Raw genomic sequence first — 17,379 nt, forward strand, 5'->3', positions numbered from 1 at the left:
GAGTGAGAGAGAGAGGGAGAGATTTGGAAAATAGATACGGTTGAAAAATCAGAATAAGAATAAAATTGAGAAGACAAATTGCACTTACCCATTTGAAGATAAAACTCTTTGTAAAATCTAATTGCTGAAGAAAAGGAATGAATGGCTGAGTCGTGCCACTTGGTCACCTTTTTTTAAGAATCGTTTCCGTCCCTTATGGTACAACCGGGACTTGCAAATCGCAAGACAAAACAACACTAACAAACTTGTGCACTCGTTAACTGGTCCACTTTGAATTACCTTAGGTGGATCGAATAGGAGCAAAAGGTCAAAGAGAAAATCGGTTTTCAGTGTTTTATGTACTTGTGCGTAGACCTGGGAAAAAATGTCCTCGACCCGTGGGTCTACTCGGCCCGCCCGTAATATGCGGGTCCGGGTCACTGTAATTTGACCCGTAGAAATTTTCACCTGGCCCGTACGAGTGATGAGAAAATGGGCCCGGGCCGGGTTGACCCGCGGGTACCCGTAAATGTTAACACAATATCTTTTGAGGAGACTTTTTTTTCTTCGGCAAAACAGAAGCGAGTGTTTTAGCTTTTAATCTCCTTCATCCTCTCGTCTTCTCTCCCTTACTCCGGCCATCTGCGACCGTCTATCGCCGTTTTCCAACGTCGTCCCCCCTCTCTTCAGGTATCTCTCTCTCTCTCTGGCCTTCTCTCTCTTGAGTTTAATAGGGTTAGGGGGGGTGATCCTAACCCTAGGTTTGTAGATTTTTGGGGCATGGTTAGGCTATCTCTAATCTCTTATTCTTCTCTGATTTTTTTAATAGGGTTAGGGCTTGGGTTTTTAATAGGGGTAGGGTTTTTAGAACTAATTTCTGTGATTTCTGTGATTTTTAATAGGGTTAGGGTATGGGTTTTTAGAACTGATTTTTGGGTTGGGTTTGTGATTTCTGTGATTTTTTAATTTGGTTAGGGTTTGGGTTTTTAGAACTGATGTTTGGGTTTTTAATAGGTTTGGGTTTTTAGAACTGATTTTTAATAGGGTTAGGGTTTTCAAGTTTATGTGATTTTTGTGATTTCTGTGATTACAAGTTTATTTGATTTCTGTGATTACAAGGTTCTGTACATATCTCACCTTCTAGGAAGCAAACCTACCCAAAAAAAAAAAAAACAACAAAAAAATCTTAAAAAAGAAAAAAGGAAAAAAGGGGTGACCCACGGGTTGACCCGGCCCGTTTGACCTGGACCCATACAGGTCGGGTCAAACCCGACCCGGCCCACCCGTTTGCCAGGTCTACTTGTGCGAATGAGACTGTCCTTTGGATGCTGAAACTCTCTGCCTTTATAGAGGAGAAGATGACCTTAGAGAGAGAAAAGGTCTCTCCCAACAATCTCTTCTCGTGGTTTACCAGGAACTTACCTGGGAGAATAGTGGTATGCAGTGTTTAGTTGTCAACCTTGGAGAATGGTGGTAGGGGGTGTCATTCTCAATATAGAGAAAAGAGAGAGGGAGGGAAGAGATAGAAAGAGAGAAAAAACACCATTCTCAAGAAATTCAAGCAAAATTCCAAATTTTTTGTGGATTTTGGTTCGAATTTCATGAGGGGACAAGGGCTACATGTTGCTAGACATGCAATGTTAACTAGGAGACATCCCTAGGAGTCTCCAAGGATTTCAATGCTAAGCAAAATCCCTAAGCCTCCCTGGCTTTTGGGGAACGAAAAAGTAAGGATCCCCATTCTTGGCTCTATTCTTGTCTTGAACGACAAATACTCTCAATCTTTTCTTGGGAGAGGATGGGCTATGGTTTCTAAGCTATCCTTATTTAGCCTCATTCGTTCACAACATTTTCCATAGACGCCCCTCCTCCTCCAAAAAAAATAAAAGTTTTGACATTGTTTGCGGATAAGTCACATGACTGCACCCATAATTCACCTCTGGAGTACCTTTATTGGGTCTTTACAAGCGACTGGGGTGGCTTTCCCTATTATATAACAGTAGACCCATATTACAGCCATCTAAACCTGTCTTTTTACACTTAAAGCATATTTGGCTACCATGAATTCTTTTTCATGATAAATCCATGTCTCTAGGTGCAGAAGAGAATAAAGTGGCTAAGAATCAGGAAACTAGTGTATCCAAGTAATGACAAGTGGCTACAACTCCGGAAACATTAAACTCTAACTTTTTCGTGAATTTTAGGCACTTCTCACCCTTATCTCAATTCGTGCCCTCTCAAATCTCTCTCATTGGCCTACTGCTCTACCTAGGGATGTGCACTATTCGGTTAACACCGAATTAACCGACCGAACCGATTAGGGGTTTCGGTTTCAGTTCGGTTACATGGAATATCGGTTCGGTTTCAGTTTTAAAAATTTGCAATAATCGGTTTTCGGTTTCGGTTTATACCATTAAGTATTATGGTTAACTCAACTAACCGAATTTGATCTTTAATTTGTATTAAAAATAATTTTTAAAGGGAAATCACCAACCCCCATTTTTTACCTGGGACAGCCCCAACTCTCATATACTCACTCAACGCTTACTAGCTTAGCCGTTAAGGGGTTGTGCTGAGTAAAAGAAAAGCTTATAATATAAACTTAAATACTAAAGTCTATCTGAGATCCACAATTCATTTTTCTAGGGTTTCTATTATCTCCCTATTCTTCTCGTTCTCGACTGAGTCGACACCTCTTCTCGTTCTCACTCAGCCTCCAAGACTCCAACGGCAAGTCGAAAACTCCGGCTCCGCGGCCTCCGCCTCTCCTTATCTCCGCTCTCTCTCATCTGTATCTTTATTTTTTTCGTTCTTATTCTTAGAAACCCTAGACCGAATCTCATCACTCATTTTCTTCTTCTCCACGAAGATCGTCCACCGAAGCTCTTTACTCATCTTCTTCTTCTCCACAAGACGCCCTCTTACATTACGGGTGTTTTATTTCTGGTTTTCTTGTTTTATTTATTGTCAACTACGAAGGTAAGTTTGGGGGTTTGTAATAGATTGCCCATTGCCAGATCTTCCTTTGTTTCTTGATGGATTGCCGGATTGGGGGTTTGTAAATTCTATTGTTTGTTTTTACGGATTTTGTGGAGTTTGGGGGTTTGTAACAGATTGGAAAGACCTGTTTCAAAATTAGGGGAAATAAGTGGAGAAAACCCTAGTGTTTTCTTGTTTTGGGTTGCCAAAAATTCATTTTGCTACTTAGATTTTCTCCTTTGTTTATTGAGGCAATTTGCCAAAAATTCTTTTTGCTACTTAGATTTTCTCCTAATTCGGTTATAACTAAACTAACCGAATAACCGAAATTTTATTTCGGTTCGGTTAGTTTTGGTCCGGGGGGAATTCGGTTACGGTTACGGTTAGTAATTTTTACTAACCGAAATTATTTCGGTTAGTAAAATAAGCGCAATTCGGTTCGGTTATAGGCACCCCTAACACCAACAAGAACAAACGTTAAGAAGCTTCTTGGGTTCCTAACTTTCGAATTTTAACCAGTAAAAAGCCAATAAAAAAGTAAGCAAAAACCCCATATCTCAACCCTTGTTCGAATACTTATAAAGAATAAATAAAACAACATTTTGCATTGAGGCTTTTCTTTTTCATGTACTGCTCCACCTAATTTTTTAAAATAATAAATAAAAACTAAAAATGAGCTTATATTCTCATCCCATCATTTACGGCTCCACCCATTTTTAATGTTTTTCTAGTAGGTAAACTTAGCTTGAACCCAAAACCTCGTAGTTTTCACAAGAAAGAGCCTTCATACTGGCTCAATTCTTAAAGAAAGAAAGTGAGGGATGCAGCATAAAAACTTCCTAGGAGATTACCAATCAATTCATTTGAAAGAGAAAGTCGGGTCTAGCTGATTCCCGAGTTGACTAATTTGGTATATTCCACATTCATAGGAGTGCATCTATGTTTTTGCTTTACGAATATGAGATTTTTTGGGCATTTCTAATAATATCAAGCCCCTTGAGCTAAGAGACGAGAATCCTCTATCATAATACTACTCTCACCAATAGTCATAAATATCTCAGTTATTTGCAAAAATATAGCGATATTTTGCGATTTTTTTGATAAAATGACAATTTAAGAATTTTACCGAGATTCTAAAAGATATCTTAATAGTTTATTGCAAAAATATACCAATAAATTCACGATATTTTGGTTGTCCTAATTTTGTTCTTAAATTTTATATTTTCATATTTTAAGATATTTAATTTTTCTTAATTTTTTACCCTATTTTATAAGATTTTGGCCGAAATTTTGTACTGAAACCTGAAATTTAACCTTGCCGGGAATAACATTAAAAAAACAACAATTTTGAACATTGGATATGTCAAAGAAAGATAAATTATTTCATCTTTGAATGATACAGATGAAAAGAGCATGTCGGTTCTTAATCTATAAGCAAGGGTATGTGATATGTGCATGTTAGTGGGGTTAGTTAGATTTTGGTTATTAATTATGTGGTTATGGGTTTAAGGTTGTGGATGTCAGTTATTTCCTATGTGTTATGTAAGTGGGTTAGTGGGGTAGTGATGTAAAACTACCTTTATGCTTGTATTTAAGTTTGTGTTTTCAATGGAATGAAGAAAAAGAATTCTACAGAAAAGGAAACTTTGTAGGAGAGTCACGGTTCCTCTCGATTTGAACCACTAGGAGGTCCGGTTGCCTCGAATCAACCTCTCTCCCCCTCTTTTTCTATTTTCCGTTTGTTTATTTCTGTTACGGCCAATTAGGCACGTAACAAAGTGGTATGAGAGCCGGGCATGAAGGTGCAATGGTTGGCGCGTTTGGAAAAGAAGGTGACCTCTTTAACGAATGGTCAGGAAATGATACTCAAGAAGATAAATGAGATGTTTTTAGCCATGAATGCTCGCTTTGATCAAATGTCCAACAACCAACTGTTTGAGCAAGGGGATAGCTCCCTCAACCAAACTCGGAATCTTCAAGCAAGCAAAGATGAATCAGACGACAAGCTTGGGGATGATGAGCCGAACCTAATCAAAGATGGCGGTGGACCAATGCCAGAGATTTCTGTACACGTCTTTGCTGGAGCGGAATCACTCCAAACAATGCATGTCAACGGGATTATTGACATAACCCATGAAGAAACTTCAATGGGGCCATCGATGAAGAGTTTGCACAATCGCTCAGAGGACCATCACATCCCACTTCGCCGAGACAACAAGCCAATCTTTCTACGACCTTATTGGTACCTTGACTGTCCAACGTTACTTGTGTGGTTCCATAAAAGCATTTCCTATACGATTTGGGATCCCAGTGGATTAAAGTGTTTAATTCAATAATTCGACCTTGAGGGCAAGGTCGTTTCTAAAGGGGAGGAATGATATGTGCATGTTAGTGGGGTTAGTTAGATTGTGGTTATTAATTATGTGGTTATGGGTTTAAGGTTGTGGATGTTAATTATTTCCTATGTGTTATGTAAGTGGGTTACTGGGTTACTGGGGTAGTGATGTAAAACCACCTTCATGCTTGTATTTAAGTTTGTATTTTCAATGGAATGAAGAAGAAAAATGAATTCTACAGCAAAGGAAACTTTGTAGGAGAGTCATGGTTCCTATCGATTTGAACCACTAGGAGGTCCGGTTGCCTCGAATCAACCTCTCTCCCCCTCTTTTTCTATTTTTCATCTGTTTATTTCCGTTATGGCCAATTAGGCACGTAACAGTATGTACCTGATAGATTAGAGTATTAGACAATAACCCCAAGTGAATGATTCTAAAGAATGGATTGTTCGACATCTTATAAGGTAAGAAACTTCGTGTTGTAAGAAGCCTTGATGAGTTTTGATGCATTATATAAGATGGGTTGCATGAGGACACAAACTTTCAATCCTCCCCAGATGAAGAGTTGACCAATGATCAAACCCAAACATAAGATGTTATTGATGAGCATTCAATAGTAGAACTCTTAAAGCAGTTGAAGCTTAAATAGCATGAAGATACTAAGACAGACCAATAGTTTTTTATGTGGTATTCACACAATCATCACATACTGATCAACCAAATAGAAGAGACTATATATTTAGGCACCCTATTGGGGACACAGGGAGCTAACCCCAGATAAAATCTTACCAGAATAGAGACAAAGCCCGGTTTGGATTGCACGAAAAAACATTTCTCGTGGAATTTTTTTCCCCTGGAACTTATTTGGAGAGGTCATTATAAATTGAAGCTCTCTCTAAAAAAAACCTTGAACTACTGTGGTACACGTTACTTTATTCTCATTTGCAATCAAACAATGGAAAACAAATGAATTTTGGAGAAGTTTTTATTTTCTTGTGCCTTCTCTAACCCCCAAAACCCAAAAGCCCTGCTAATAAAGAGAAGTCTTTGTGGAACTAAGCGGGCCTCCGAAAGGGTTCAAACAACCCCAATATCAAAGAAAGCAGCAGAGCGTGAAAATAACAGATTTAAAAACAACAGATAAATAATAGATAGATACCCAAGTTCCAAATCAACTGTATGAATGTTTCAGACGGGTAAAGAAGAACAATAGGAGGAAGCAGAAATTAGGAAAACAAAACGTTAGAGAAATAATCTTGTACGTACCTCTTGTTTCTTCTTTTCTGGTAGAGAGATGAGAGTGGGAAACTCTGCCGCCTCTAACCCAAAGTGAGACGAGGGGAATTTTGCTTATTCGGAACTAGTTGTTAGGGCTTAGGGCAAGGAGGAACAGTTGTATAATGGGGCCAAAGTAGCTGTGGCGACCACTTCTTCGATGATCCGAACCGTTCATTTATAAATTAGCCTCACCTTGGGTAAAATATTTCACATTAGATTATTTTAGTCTTCCACAAGCGGCCTACACTATAGAAGGTTGATAAAATATAAATCAATGGTTCAAAATCTCTACATGTGGAAGGAAGATTTTTAAGATATGGCACCCCCCATGTAGGTCCCACCGTATTACAGTTTTGGATCTGAGCACGTGGACCCTACTTCTAGTTTTACATTCTCGTTGTGCATGGAATGCTTATGCATTCGAATATTTTCACATGTAGGGCAAGCCCTTCAAGTTGCCTATTCATGAATTTTTAATAAAAAAAAAACCTTGAAAAAAAAACTATGGGTTTTTTAAAAGGCCGCCTAAGCCCTAAGCCCTAACAACTAGTTCCGAATAACCAAAATTCCCCTCGTCTCACTTTGGGTTCGAGGCGGCAGAGTTTCCCTCATCTCTCTACCATAAAAGAAGAAACAAGAGGTACGTACAAGATTATTTCTCTAACGTTTTGTTTTTCCTAATTTTTGCTTCCTCCTATTGTTCTTCTTTACCTGTCTGAAACATTCATTCGGTTGATTTGGAACTTGGGTATCTATATATTATTTATCTGTTGTTTTTAAATCTGTTATTTTCACGCTCTGTTGCTTTCTTTGATATTGAGGTTGTTTGAACCCTTTCGGAGGCCCGCTTAGTTCCACAAAGACTTCTTTTTGTTTGCAGGGCTTTTGGGTTTTGGGGGTTAGAGAAGGGACAAGAAAATAAAAACTTCTCCAAAATTCATTTGTTTTCCATTGTTTGATTGCAAATGAGAATAAAGTAACGTGTACCATAGTAGTTCAAGGTTTTTTTAGAGAAAGCTTCAATTTATAATGACCTCTCCAAATAAGTTCCAGGGGAAAAAAATTCCACGAGAAATGTTTTTTCGTGCAATCCAAACCGGGCTTTGTCTCTATTCTGGTAAGATTTTATCTGGGGTTAGCTCCCTGTGTCCCAAATAGGGTGCCTAAATATATAGTCTCTTCTATTTGGTTGATCAGTATGTGATGATTGTGTGAATACCATATAAAAAACTATTGGTCTGTCTTAGTATCTTCATGCTATTTAAGCTTCAACTGCTTTAAGAGTCCTACTATTGAATGCTCATCAATATCATCTTATGTTTGGGTTTGATCATTGGTCAACTCTTCATCTGGGGAGGATTGAAAGTTTGTGTCCTCATGCAACCCATCTTATATAATGCATCAAAACTCCTCAAGGCTTCTTACAACACGAAGTTTCTTCCATTATAAGATGTCGAACAATCCATTCTTTAGAATCATTCACTTGGAGTTATTGTCTAATATTCTAATCGATCAGGTACATACTGTCACGTGCCTAATTGGCCATAACGGAAATAAACAGATGGAAAATAGAAAAAGGGGGGGAGAGAGGTTGATTCGAGGCAACCGGACCTCCTAGTGGTTCAAATCGAGAGGAACCATGACTCTCCTACAAAGTTTCCTTTGCTGTAGAATTCATTTTTCTTCTTCATTCCATTGAAAATACAGACTTAAATACAAGCATAAATGTGGTTTTACATCACTACCCCAGTAACCCAGTAACCCACTTACATAACAAATAGGAAATAACTAACATCCACAACCTTAAACCCATAACCACATAATTAATAACCACAATCTAACTAACCCCACTAACATGCACATATCATTCCTCCCCTTTAGAAACGACCTTGCCCTCAAGGTCGAATTATTGAATTAAACACTTTAATCCACTGGGATCCCAAATCGTATAGGACATGCTTTTATGGAACCACACAAGTAACGTTGGACAGTCAAGGTACCAATAAGGTCGTAGAAAGATTGGCTTGTTGTCTCGGCGAAGTGGGATGTGATGGTCCTCTGAGCGATTGTGCAAACTCTTCATCGATGGCCCCATTGAAGTTTCTTCATGGGTTATGTCAATAATCCCGTTGACATGCATTGTTTGGAGTGATTCCGCTCCAGCAAAGACGTGTACAGAAATCTCTGGCATTGGTCCACCGCCATCTTTGATTAGGTTCGGCTCATCATCCCCAAGCTTGTCGTCTGATTCATCTTTGCTTGCTTGAAGATTCCGAGTTTGGTTGAGGGAGCTATCCCCTTGCTCAAACAGTTGGTTGTTGGACATTTGATCAAAGCGAGCATTCATGGCTAAAAACATCTCATTTATCTTCTTGAGTATCATTTCCTGACCATTCGTTAAAGAGGTCACCTTCTTTTCCAAACGCGCCAACCATTGCACCTTCATGCCCGGCTCTGATACCACTTTGTTACGTGCCTAATTGGCCGTAACAGAAATAAACAAACGGAAAATAGAAAAAGAGGGAGAGAGAGGTTGATTCGAGGCAATCGGACCTCCTAGTGGTTCAAATCGAGAGGAACCATGACTCTCCTACAAAGTTTCATTTTCTGTAGAATTCTTTTTCTTCATTCCATTGAAAATACAAACTTAAATACAAGCATAAAGGTAGTTTTACATCACTAACCCACTTACATAACACATAGGAAATAACTGACATCCACAACCTTAAACCCATAACCACATAATTAATAACCACAATCTAACTAACCCCACTAACATGCAGATATCACATACCCTTGCTTATAGATTAAGAACCGACATGCTCTTTTCATCTGTATCATTCAAAGATGAAAGAATTTATCTTTCTTTGACATATCCATTGTTCAAAATTGTTGGTTTTTTAGTGTTATTCCCGGCAAGGTTAAATTTCAGGTGTGGCTTCGGTTTCAGTACAAAATTTCGGCCAAAATCTTGTAAAATAGGGAAAAAATTAAGAAAAATTAAATATCTTAAAATATGAAAATATAAAATTTAAGAACAAAATTAGGACAACCAATAATATCGTGAATTTATCTGTATATTTTTGCAATAAACTATTAAGATATCTTGGTGATTTTTTTAGAATCTCGGTAAAATTATTAAATCGTCATTTTATCAAAGTATAGCAAAATATCGCTATATTTTTACAAATATCTGAGATATTTATGACTATTGGTGAGAGTAGTATTGTGATAGAGGATTCTCGTCTCTTAGCTCAAGGGGCTTGATATTATTAGAAATGCCCAGAAAATCTCATATTCATAAAGCAAAAACATAGATGCACTCCTATGAATGTGGAATATACCGAATTAGTCAACTCGGGAATCAGCGAGACCCGACTTTCTCTTTCAAATGAATTGATTGGTAATCTCCTGGGAAGTCTTTATGCTGCATCCCTCACTTTCTTTCTTTTAGAATTGAGCCAGTATGAAGGCTCTTTCTTGTGGAAACTACGAGGTTTTGGGTTCAAGCTAAGTTGACCTGCTAGAAAAACATTAAAAAGAGGTGGAGCCGTAAATGAAGGGATGGGAATATAAGCTCCTTTTTAGTTTTTATTTATTATTTTAAAAAATTAGGTGGAGCCGTACATGAAAAAGGAAAGCCTTAATGCAAAATGTTGTTTTATTTATTATTTATAAGTATTCGAACAAGGGTTGAGATATGGGGCTTTTGCTTACTTTTTTGTTGGCTTTTTACTGGTTAAAATTCAAAAGTTAAGAACCCATGAAGCTTCTTGACGCTTCTTCTTGTTGGTGTTAGGGGTGCTTAATCGGTTATAACCAAACCAAATTGCGCTTATTTTACTAACTGAAATAATTTTGGTTAGTAAAAATCACTAACCGTAACCGAATTCCCCCCCCCCCCCTCCCTGACCAAAACGTACCGAACCGAAATAAAATTTCGGTTATTCGGTTAGTTCAGTTATAACCGAATTAGGAGAAAATCTAAGTAGCAAAAAGAATTTTTGGCAAATTGCCTCAATAAACAAAGGAGAAAATTTAAGTAGCAAAATAAATTTTTGGCAACCGAAAACAAGAAAACACTAGGGTTTTCTCCACTTACTTATTTCCCCTAATTTTGAAACAGGTCTTTCCAATCTGTTACAAACCCCCAAACTCCACAAGTTCCGTAAAAACAAACAACAGAATTTACAAACCCCCAATCCATCATGAAACGAAGGAAGATCCGGCAATGGGCAATCTATTACAAACCCCCAATCCGGCAATCTATTACAAACCCCCAAACTTACCTCCTTAGTTGACAATAAATAAAAAAAGAAAACCAGAAATAAAATACCTGTGATGTAAGAGGGCGTCTCGTGGAGAAGAAGATGAGTAAAGAGCTTCGGTGGACGATCTTCGTGGAGAAGAAGATGAGTGATGAGATTCGGTCTAGGGTTTCTAAGAATAAGAACGAAAAGAATAAAGATACAGAGGAGAGAGAGCAGATAAGGAGAGGCGGAGGCCGCGGAGCCGGAGTTTCCGACTTACCGTTGAAGTCTTGGAGGCGGAGCGAGAACGAGAAGAGGGGTCGACTCAGTCGAGAACGAGAAGAATAGGGAGATAATAGAAACCCTAGAAAAATGAATTGTGGATCTCAGATAGACTTTAGTATTTAAGTTTATATTATAAGCTTTTCTTTTACTCAGCACAACCCCTTAACGGCTAAGCTAGTAAGCGTTGAGTGAGTATATGAGAGTTGGGGTTGTCCCAGGTAAAAAATGGGGGTTGGTGATTTCCCTTTAAAAACTATTTTTAATACAAATTAAAGATCAAATTCGGTTAGTTCGGTTAACCATAATACTTAATGGTATAAACCGAAAACCGATTATTGCAGATTTTTAAAACTGAAACCGAACCGATATTCCATGTAACCGAACTGAAACCGAAACCCCTAATCGGTTCGGCCAGTTAATTCGGTGTTAACCGAATAGTGCACATCCCTAGGTAGAGCAGTAGGCCAATGAGAGAGATTTGAGAGGGCACGAATTGAGATAAGGGTCAGAAGTGCCTAAAATTCACGAAAAAGTTAGAGTTTTATGTTTCCAGGGTTGTAGCCACTTGTCATCACTTGGATACACTAGTTCCTAATTCTTAGCCACTTTATTCTCTTATGCACCTAGAGACATGGATTTATCATGAAAAAGAATTCATGGTAGCCAAATATGCTTTAAGTGTAAAAAGACAGGTTTAGATGGCTGTAATATGGGTCTACTGTTATATAATAGGGAAAGCCACCCCGGTCGCTTGTAAAGACCCAATAAAGGTACTCCAGAGGTGAATTAGGGGTGCAGTCATGTGACTTATCCGCAAACAATGTCAAAACTTTTATTTTTAAAGACTCAATGCAAAATATTGTTTTATTGATTCTTTATAAGTACTCGAACAAGGGTTGAGATATGTGGCTTTTGCTTACTTTTTGATTGGCTTTTTACTGGTTAAAATTCGAAAGTTAGGAACCCAAAAAGAAGCTTCTTGTCGCTTCTTCTTGTTGGTGTTCTGCTGGCTTCACATTTTTTGCTTCTTGTGGCTTCTTGCTAGAGGTGGCTTATTGCGACTTTGCTCTTTGTGTTGTTTTTCTTTTGTAAAAAGTCTTTCTATTGTGAAACTGTTTTATTTTCATTTTTGCCAGCAATAGCTTGATGGTCAAGAATTTTTTCATAATTCCCTACTCAGGTGTATTTGTCATCCAAGTCTTATGAAAACTTGCATGGTTTTGAACTTTTAATGTAGTCCGGTACATTTTTTTTTCGTCTTTTATATTGCTTTTTCATGTGTCTTTTACTGTTCTCACCATGTTTCATTTTCCATTTTATAAGTTGTTCATTAAAAACTTGAACATTTCTCAAATATTGATCTAGGTATTGCTTTCAATTTTTTTTATTATCTAGAAATTTAACTAGAAAAAGTGTTACTTAGTTTTCTAGATCCCTTTTTTTTGTCTCATCACTCATCTGTTTTCAGTTCATATCTCTAGGGAGTGTGGTTAAAGCTTGGATCATCATGGCGGATGAGGAACCAAAGCCCCTCACTTACATTCCGGAGACATTACTGAAAAAAAGGAAGAAAAATGAAGAATGGGCTATAAAAAGGAAGGAGCGATTTGAAGCTCAGAAACAAAGAAGCAAAGAAAACCGGAAGCTCGTCTTCAAAAGGGCTGAGCAGTATATCAAAGAATACCGAGACAGAGTAACCATCATTATTATTTCTGCTTTGGAAAAGCTACAATTTCCTGAATTACCCATATTTATGATGTTCGATTCGAGTTGAATAATTGTCGTGGAATTATCCCAAGTATCTTTGGAAAAGCTACAATTTCCTGATTTACCCATATTTATGATAATCCATTCGAGTTGAATAATTGTCGTAGAATTATCCCTAGTATATATCTCTAAATTATCAAATGTTCCATTCCACTGATATTTGTTTAATTCCTCAGTTTTCTGAAGCAACTAAAACCTACGTAAAACATTCTCAAGTTCCATAGAGCTAGGGGTGCAATTTGGGTCGATTTTAGGAATTATGGTTGAGCTTTTACCATAAAATAGGGTCAGGGTCGGGTTGATTGTAATTCATTTTTTTGCAAAAGCTCAACCCGATCCGACCCAAGTAGCACCCCTACACAGAGCAAGAAATGTTCAGCTTTCCCATTACATTTTAATGTTATTTTTAAAATTTATTGTATTCATGAAAACTCATTAATACATTTTTCTACTGTTTCCAAATTACCTTCCTTCTGCAGACTCGTACATTAGTAAAAATCTGCATCTCAATGATTTCTTGCTTCACTACCCTTCTTTCTTCTCTAACCTTTGTCGCCAATTAAATTTGTGCCAAAGAACACTTGCCACAGGCGCTGTTTAAACCTGAATCTTAAGGCCTGAAATTTTATTTGTATTTCTCCTAGCAAAAACAAGTTGATAGTCGGAATCAAGAAATGCTTGCTTGCCAGGAATGTAAATGCCAAATGATTTGGGTCCCTGAAGTTTACCTCTTATTTCATCAATATCACGCCAAGTTTGAACGGCCTTTCAAATATAAAGTGCTTTGATTCTATCTTAGATATGAAAGATGTCATTGTTATTATTTTCAAAACAACAAGATTTCACATTTCCTTTATGTGAAGCCCTAGTGTTTTTGCTCATTGATTCTCAGTAATTATCTACTAATTATCTACTGTCTTATTTCACAGGAGTTGGACCTTATCCAAATGAAGCATAGGGGGAAAAAGCAAAGGTCATCATTATCTGTCAATGTTGAATCGAAACTACTTTTCATCATTCGCATCCGTGGGTAGGTTAAGAACATTATCTATTCTTGTTTGCTTTGTTTTTGACTTTTTTCTCTATCTGGTTTTATTGCATCGAACCCTTTTTCATTTATTTCAGCACAAATGATATGCATCTCAAGACTAGAAAGATTCTACACCTTTTAAGGTTGAGACACATCTTCGACGGTGTGTTTGTGAAGGCAAATGAAGGGATAATGGATATGTTGCAGAGGATAGAGCCATATGTAACTTACGGGTAACTGAAGAAAACTTATCCTTCTACCCTTTTTCTCTGTCCATTTGTTATCTTTTTCAAAATTGAGTTGTGTTTGCAGATATCCTAATTTGAAGAGTGTGAAGGAATTGGTCTACAAGAAGGGTTATGGGAAGATGGACAAGCAGGTGGTTCCCCTTACAGATAACAACATTATTGAACAGGTACGTGTGTTGGGACGTACATTGCATCTAAATTGTAGCTCATAGCTTTTATTTTCGCTCTCCAGCAAAGTGAAGACCAGAAGAAACATGGATAGGAAACTGTTCATACAGCACTATTTGCCAAGAATACCCAAAATCTCGGATTCAATCATATAAAAAATGTCACTGGAATTCGTCCATACAGCCTACAGACAGACACACAAATGTATATATATAACTCTTCTCCAATCAGGTTCATAACTTGTCTACCTGTACTCCTGACTTGGTATGACTTATTGCAGAAATAAAAATCCAATTCAAGCTCTCAAAACTGAAAACAACATCACAGAAAAAGACCCTTCTAGAAAGCCATCTAAATTAACTCTTAAAATCTAATAAAATTCACCATAGATCTCTACAAGTAAAAATGGCTTCGATTACCGAGTTGGTAGCAAATGGAATCGAAGTCAGTCCTCTGCCGATGTCACTAGCGGTTAGGAAGAAACTCGTTCAACCTTTTCTTTTTGTTTTCTTCTTTCTGTGGTCATCAGTTCACTGAAACGGAATTTTGAAAGTGTTGTCTGTGCTACCTCTCATGAGAATGAAGAGAGTAAATGTGACCTTTAATTTATTTCTTGTATAGTTTGCTAATTCGTTATTGCTACCAACAGGCACTTGGAAAGTACGGTATCATCTGTGTTGAAGATATTGTGCATGAGATTGCTACAGTGGGTTCACACTTTAAGGAGGTCACCAGCTTCTTGTGCCCCGTCAAGCTCAACCAGCCAGAAGGTGTTCTGCTGAGAAAGAAAAAGCAATTCAAGTTTGGCGGTGACGCAGGCAACCGAGAAGATCACATCAATGAACTCATCACAAAGATAAACTAGTATCAGTAAGCAATATCTTGACATGTTTTGAACAAATGACAGAATAGTTCAGTCATCTTTTTGGGTAGTCTTGGTGCAATTGGTTTCTGAGAATCAAAGCTTATGTTAGTTATCAACTTTATCTTATGAAAAATTCTGGTCAACATTTGTTTTAAAATGTGATCTTAGTATATTGGTGCTTATAATTTTGGTCAACCTTTCTAATAAGGGATATTGTTGATAGAGCATCTCCATCACTACCTCCGTCCATGATTTGGTGCTAACTTGATTTATTCTTCTTCTCTAATTGAATATGCTCTATATTATTCTGAAACACTGGAATCCGTTGCATGCCCAGGAAAAACTCATAATTGAAGTCTTGATCCGAACAATCCGATCAACAGACGGTTTTCTTTTTATGAACATGTGCCAATAACTTTTGCTGAATATTCAAAAACAAGCCATGGATTGATTATTGGGGAACAAACACTCAATTTGGTTTGCAGGTTTTCACCAGTCGAAGACTTTGCCAATTAGCTGGGGTTGGGATATATCAGTATATGCGTAGATCAAGATGGTCTACACACCAAGTTATTCCATTTTCACATCTAGACTAGGAAGTCTTCAGTAAAAAGCCCCTCAGAGAGAGATTTTTGCCAACCATCCAGTTTCTTCCTTTCTGAGACTTCAATGAATCTTGATGGATCAAGGGTCTAGGATCATGGTGTTCTCAATGCCATCCTGATGGATCAAGGGTCTAGGATCATGGTGTTCTCAATCATGGTTTAAAATTTCGACCGAACCGAAACCGGAATTTTTTGAAGTTCCATTTTTTGCCCTTTACCAAATTTCGGTTTAATGACATTATTTATTAAAAAAAAGAGTGATACAAAATTTCGGAATTTCGGTCCAAAATTTCAGAATTTTGGTCTGAAATTTCAAAATTTGGGTCCGGAATTTGGAACCAAATTACCAAATTTCGGACCGAAATTTTAAACCTAGTTCTCAATGCCTTTCAACCGGCCTTATGGATGCCGTTTGGATAAACAGATCTAGTCATGTGGATTGTGGACGAAGCAAATGTGGGGCCCAATAAACCTTTTAGGAAGGAGCAAACAAGTGACTTTCTTCCTTGGAATTTTCTTTGGGATTTGCTAGCGTCCATCGCACATGCTCTGTCGCATGTCAAAGCAGCCACATGGTCTTACAGGGGTATATGGAGGCAAATCCGTGGGATCCAAGCTGATGATCTTACAAAACATCATGAGGTGACCCACATGGTCATGGTCATGGTCCCATCCAGAACAAACATCCCATGTGTCACATAAAATAAAAATAAAATAAAACAGTTTGGCCTTTCTTGATGGAAAATTGATCAAAGCTTGATGGATGGAGGGTCTAGGATCATTCGATCAAGGTGGTCTCAACAACATTTGGCCGAATTTATGGGTTTTCATTGAGATCAATAAATCTGAGCACATGAATGAGGGGGAAGTGGGGCCAGTAAGTGTCTTTTAAAAAATGGCTTTCTAGCAACCATTTCCCTTTCATTATTATTATTATGACAATAGGATGAAACCAAGGGAAAGTTGTGCGGTTTACCTATACCACGCTAACAATCCATTTTTTCTCTGTTTTACTGCCCCATTTCATGCTCTTCTCATGACTACAAATCTCACTTTCTATCTCGCCTCTATGTCACTCTATTACGCTAGGGCCATGTTTGGCAACCATGACATTTTCTCATGGAATATTAGTTTACGAAGTGATGAAAGAGTAGGGAGAGTGGGAGGGTGAGAGAATTGAAATGGAGGGGGAGAGTGGCTGAGAAATAGGGAAAACAAATTCTCTATTTTGAATAGTTTTCTTTTGTTTTTAGCCACTTCTCAGCCTTTCTTCACTCAGGCCATCTCAACTATCTCCCTCTCTCACCCCCTTGCCCCTCTTTCACCACTTGATAAACTAATATTCCATGGCTGCCAAACATGGCCTAGATAAACAAACATTCCATGATATTTTTTTTGAAGGTTGCCAAACATACCATCTCAAAAAAAAAAAAAAAAAAATTTTGAAGTTTGCAAACATGCCTTTTAAGGTAAGAGCTCTCCTGTGAGAAGCTCTTAAGCCACTCGTGAAATGAACCCTGTAGGTTTGAGAAATGTGTTTGGTAAGACAGTAATCCCAAATGCAATTGCACAGAGTTAGCTCACCACAA

General features: G+C 37.8%; 1 protein-coding gene across 2 annotated transcripts; it reads left to right on the forward strand.

Annotated features, from left to right (window-relative positions):
- Positions 1 to 513: 513 nt before the first annotated feature.
- LOC143851497 (large ribosomal subunit protein uL30y-like) lies at positions 514 to 15,416 on the forward strand. 2 transcript variants are annotated; one of them, XM_077360956.1, is made up of 6 exons: positions 514 to 669; positions 12,589 to 12,800; positions 13,804 to 13,904; positions 14,000 to 14,137; positions 14,217 to 14,319; positions 14,970 to 15,416. In XM_077360956.1, exons 2-6 carry the CDS (start codon positions 12,615 to 12,617, stop codon positions 15,183 to 15,185), a joined length of 744 nt encoding a protein of 247 aa, XP_077217071.1. In that variant the 5' UTR covers positions 514 to 669; positions 12,589 to 12,614; the 3' UTR covers positions 15,186 to 15,416. The 2 variants fall into 2 exon arrangements, with proteins under 2 accessions (XP_077217071.1, XP_077217072.1); XM_077360957.1 differs by having other exon boundaries at positions 520 to 669; positions 12,576 to 12,800.
- Positions 15,417 to 17,379: the final 1,963 nt, after the last annotated feature.

This window comes from Tasmannia lanceolata, unplaced genomic scaffold, assembly GCF_043159265.1.
Source record: "Tasmannia lanceolata isolate RefF3 unplaced genomic scaffold, GAP_Taslan_0.1 ptg000018l, whole genome shotgun sequence".
NCBI lineage: Eukaryota > Viridiplantae > Streptophyta > Magnoliopsida > Canellales > Winteraceae > Tasmannia > Tasmannia lanceolata.

Bases quoted from the DNA above. Each gene is read 5' to 3' on its own strand.
- LOC143851497 (XM_077360956.1), top strand. From the start codon at position 12,615: ATGGCGGATGAGGAACCAAAGCCCCTCACTTACATTCCGGAGACATTA. The intron at 12,801-13,803 runs GTAACCATCATT...CTTATTTCACAG, and splicing joins TCAAAGAATACCGAGACAGA to GAGTTGGACCTTATCCAAAT. The intron at 13,905-13,999 runs GTAGGTTAAGAA...CATTTATTTCAG, and splicing joins TTCATCATTCGCATCCGTGG to CACAAATGATATGCATCTCA.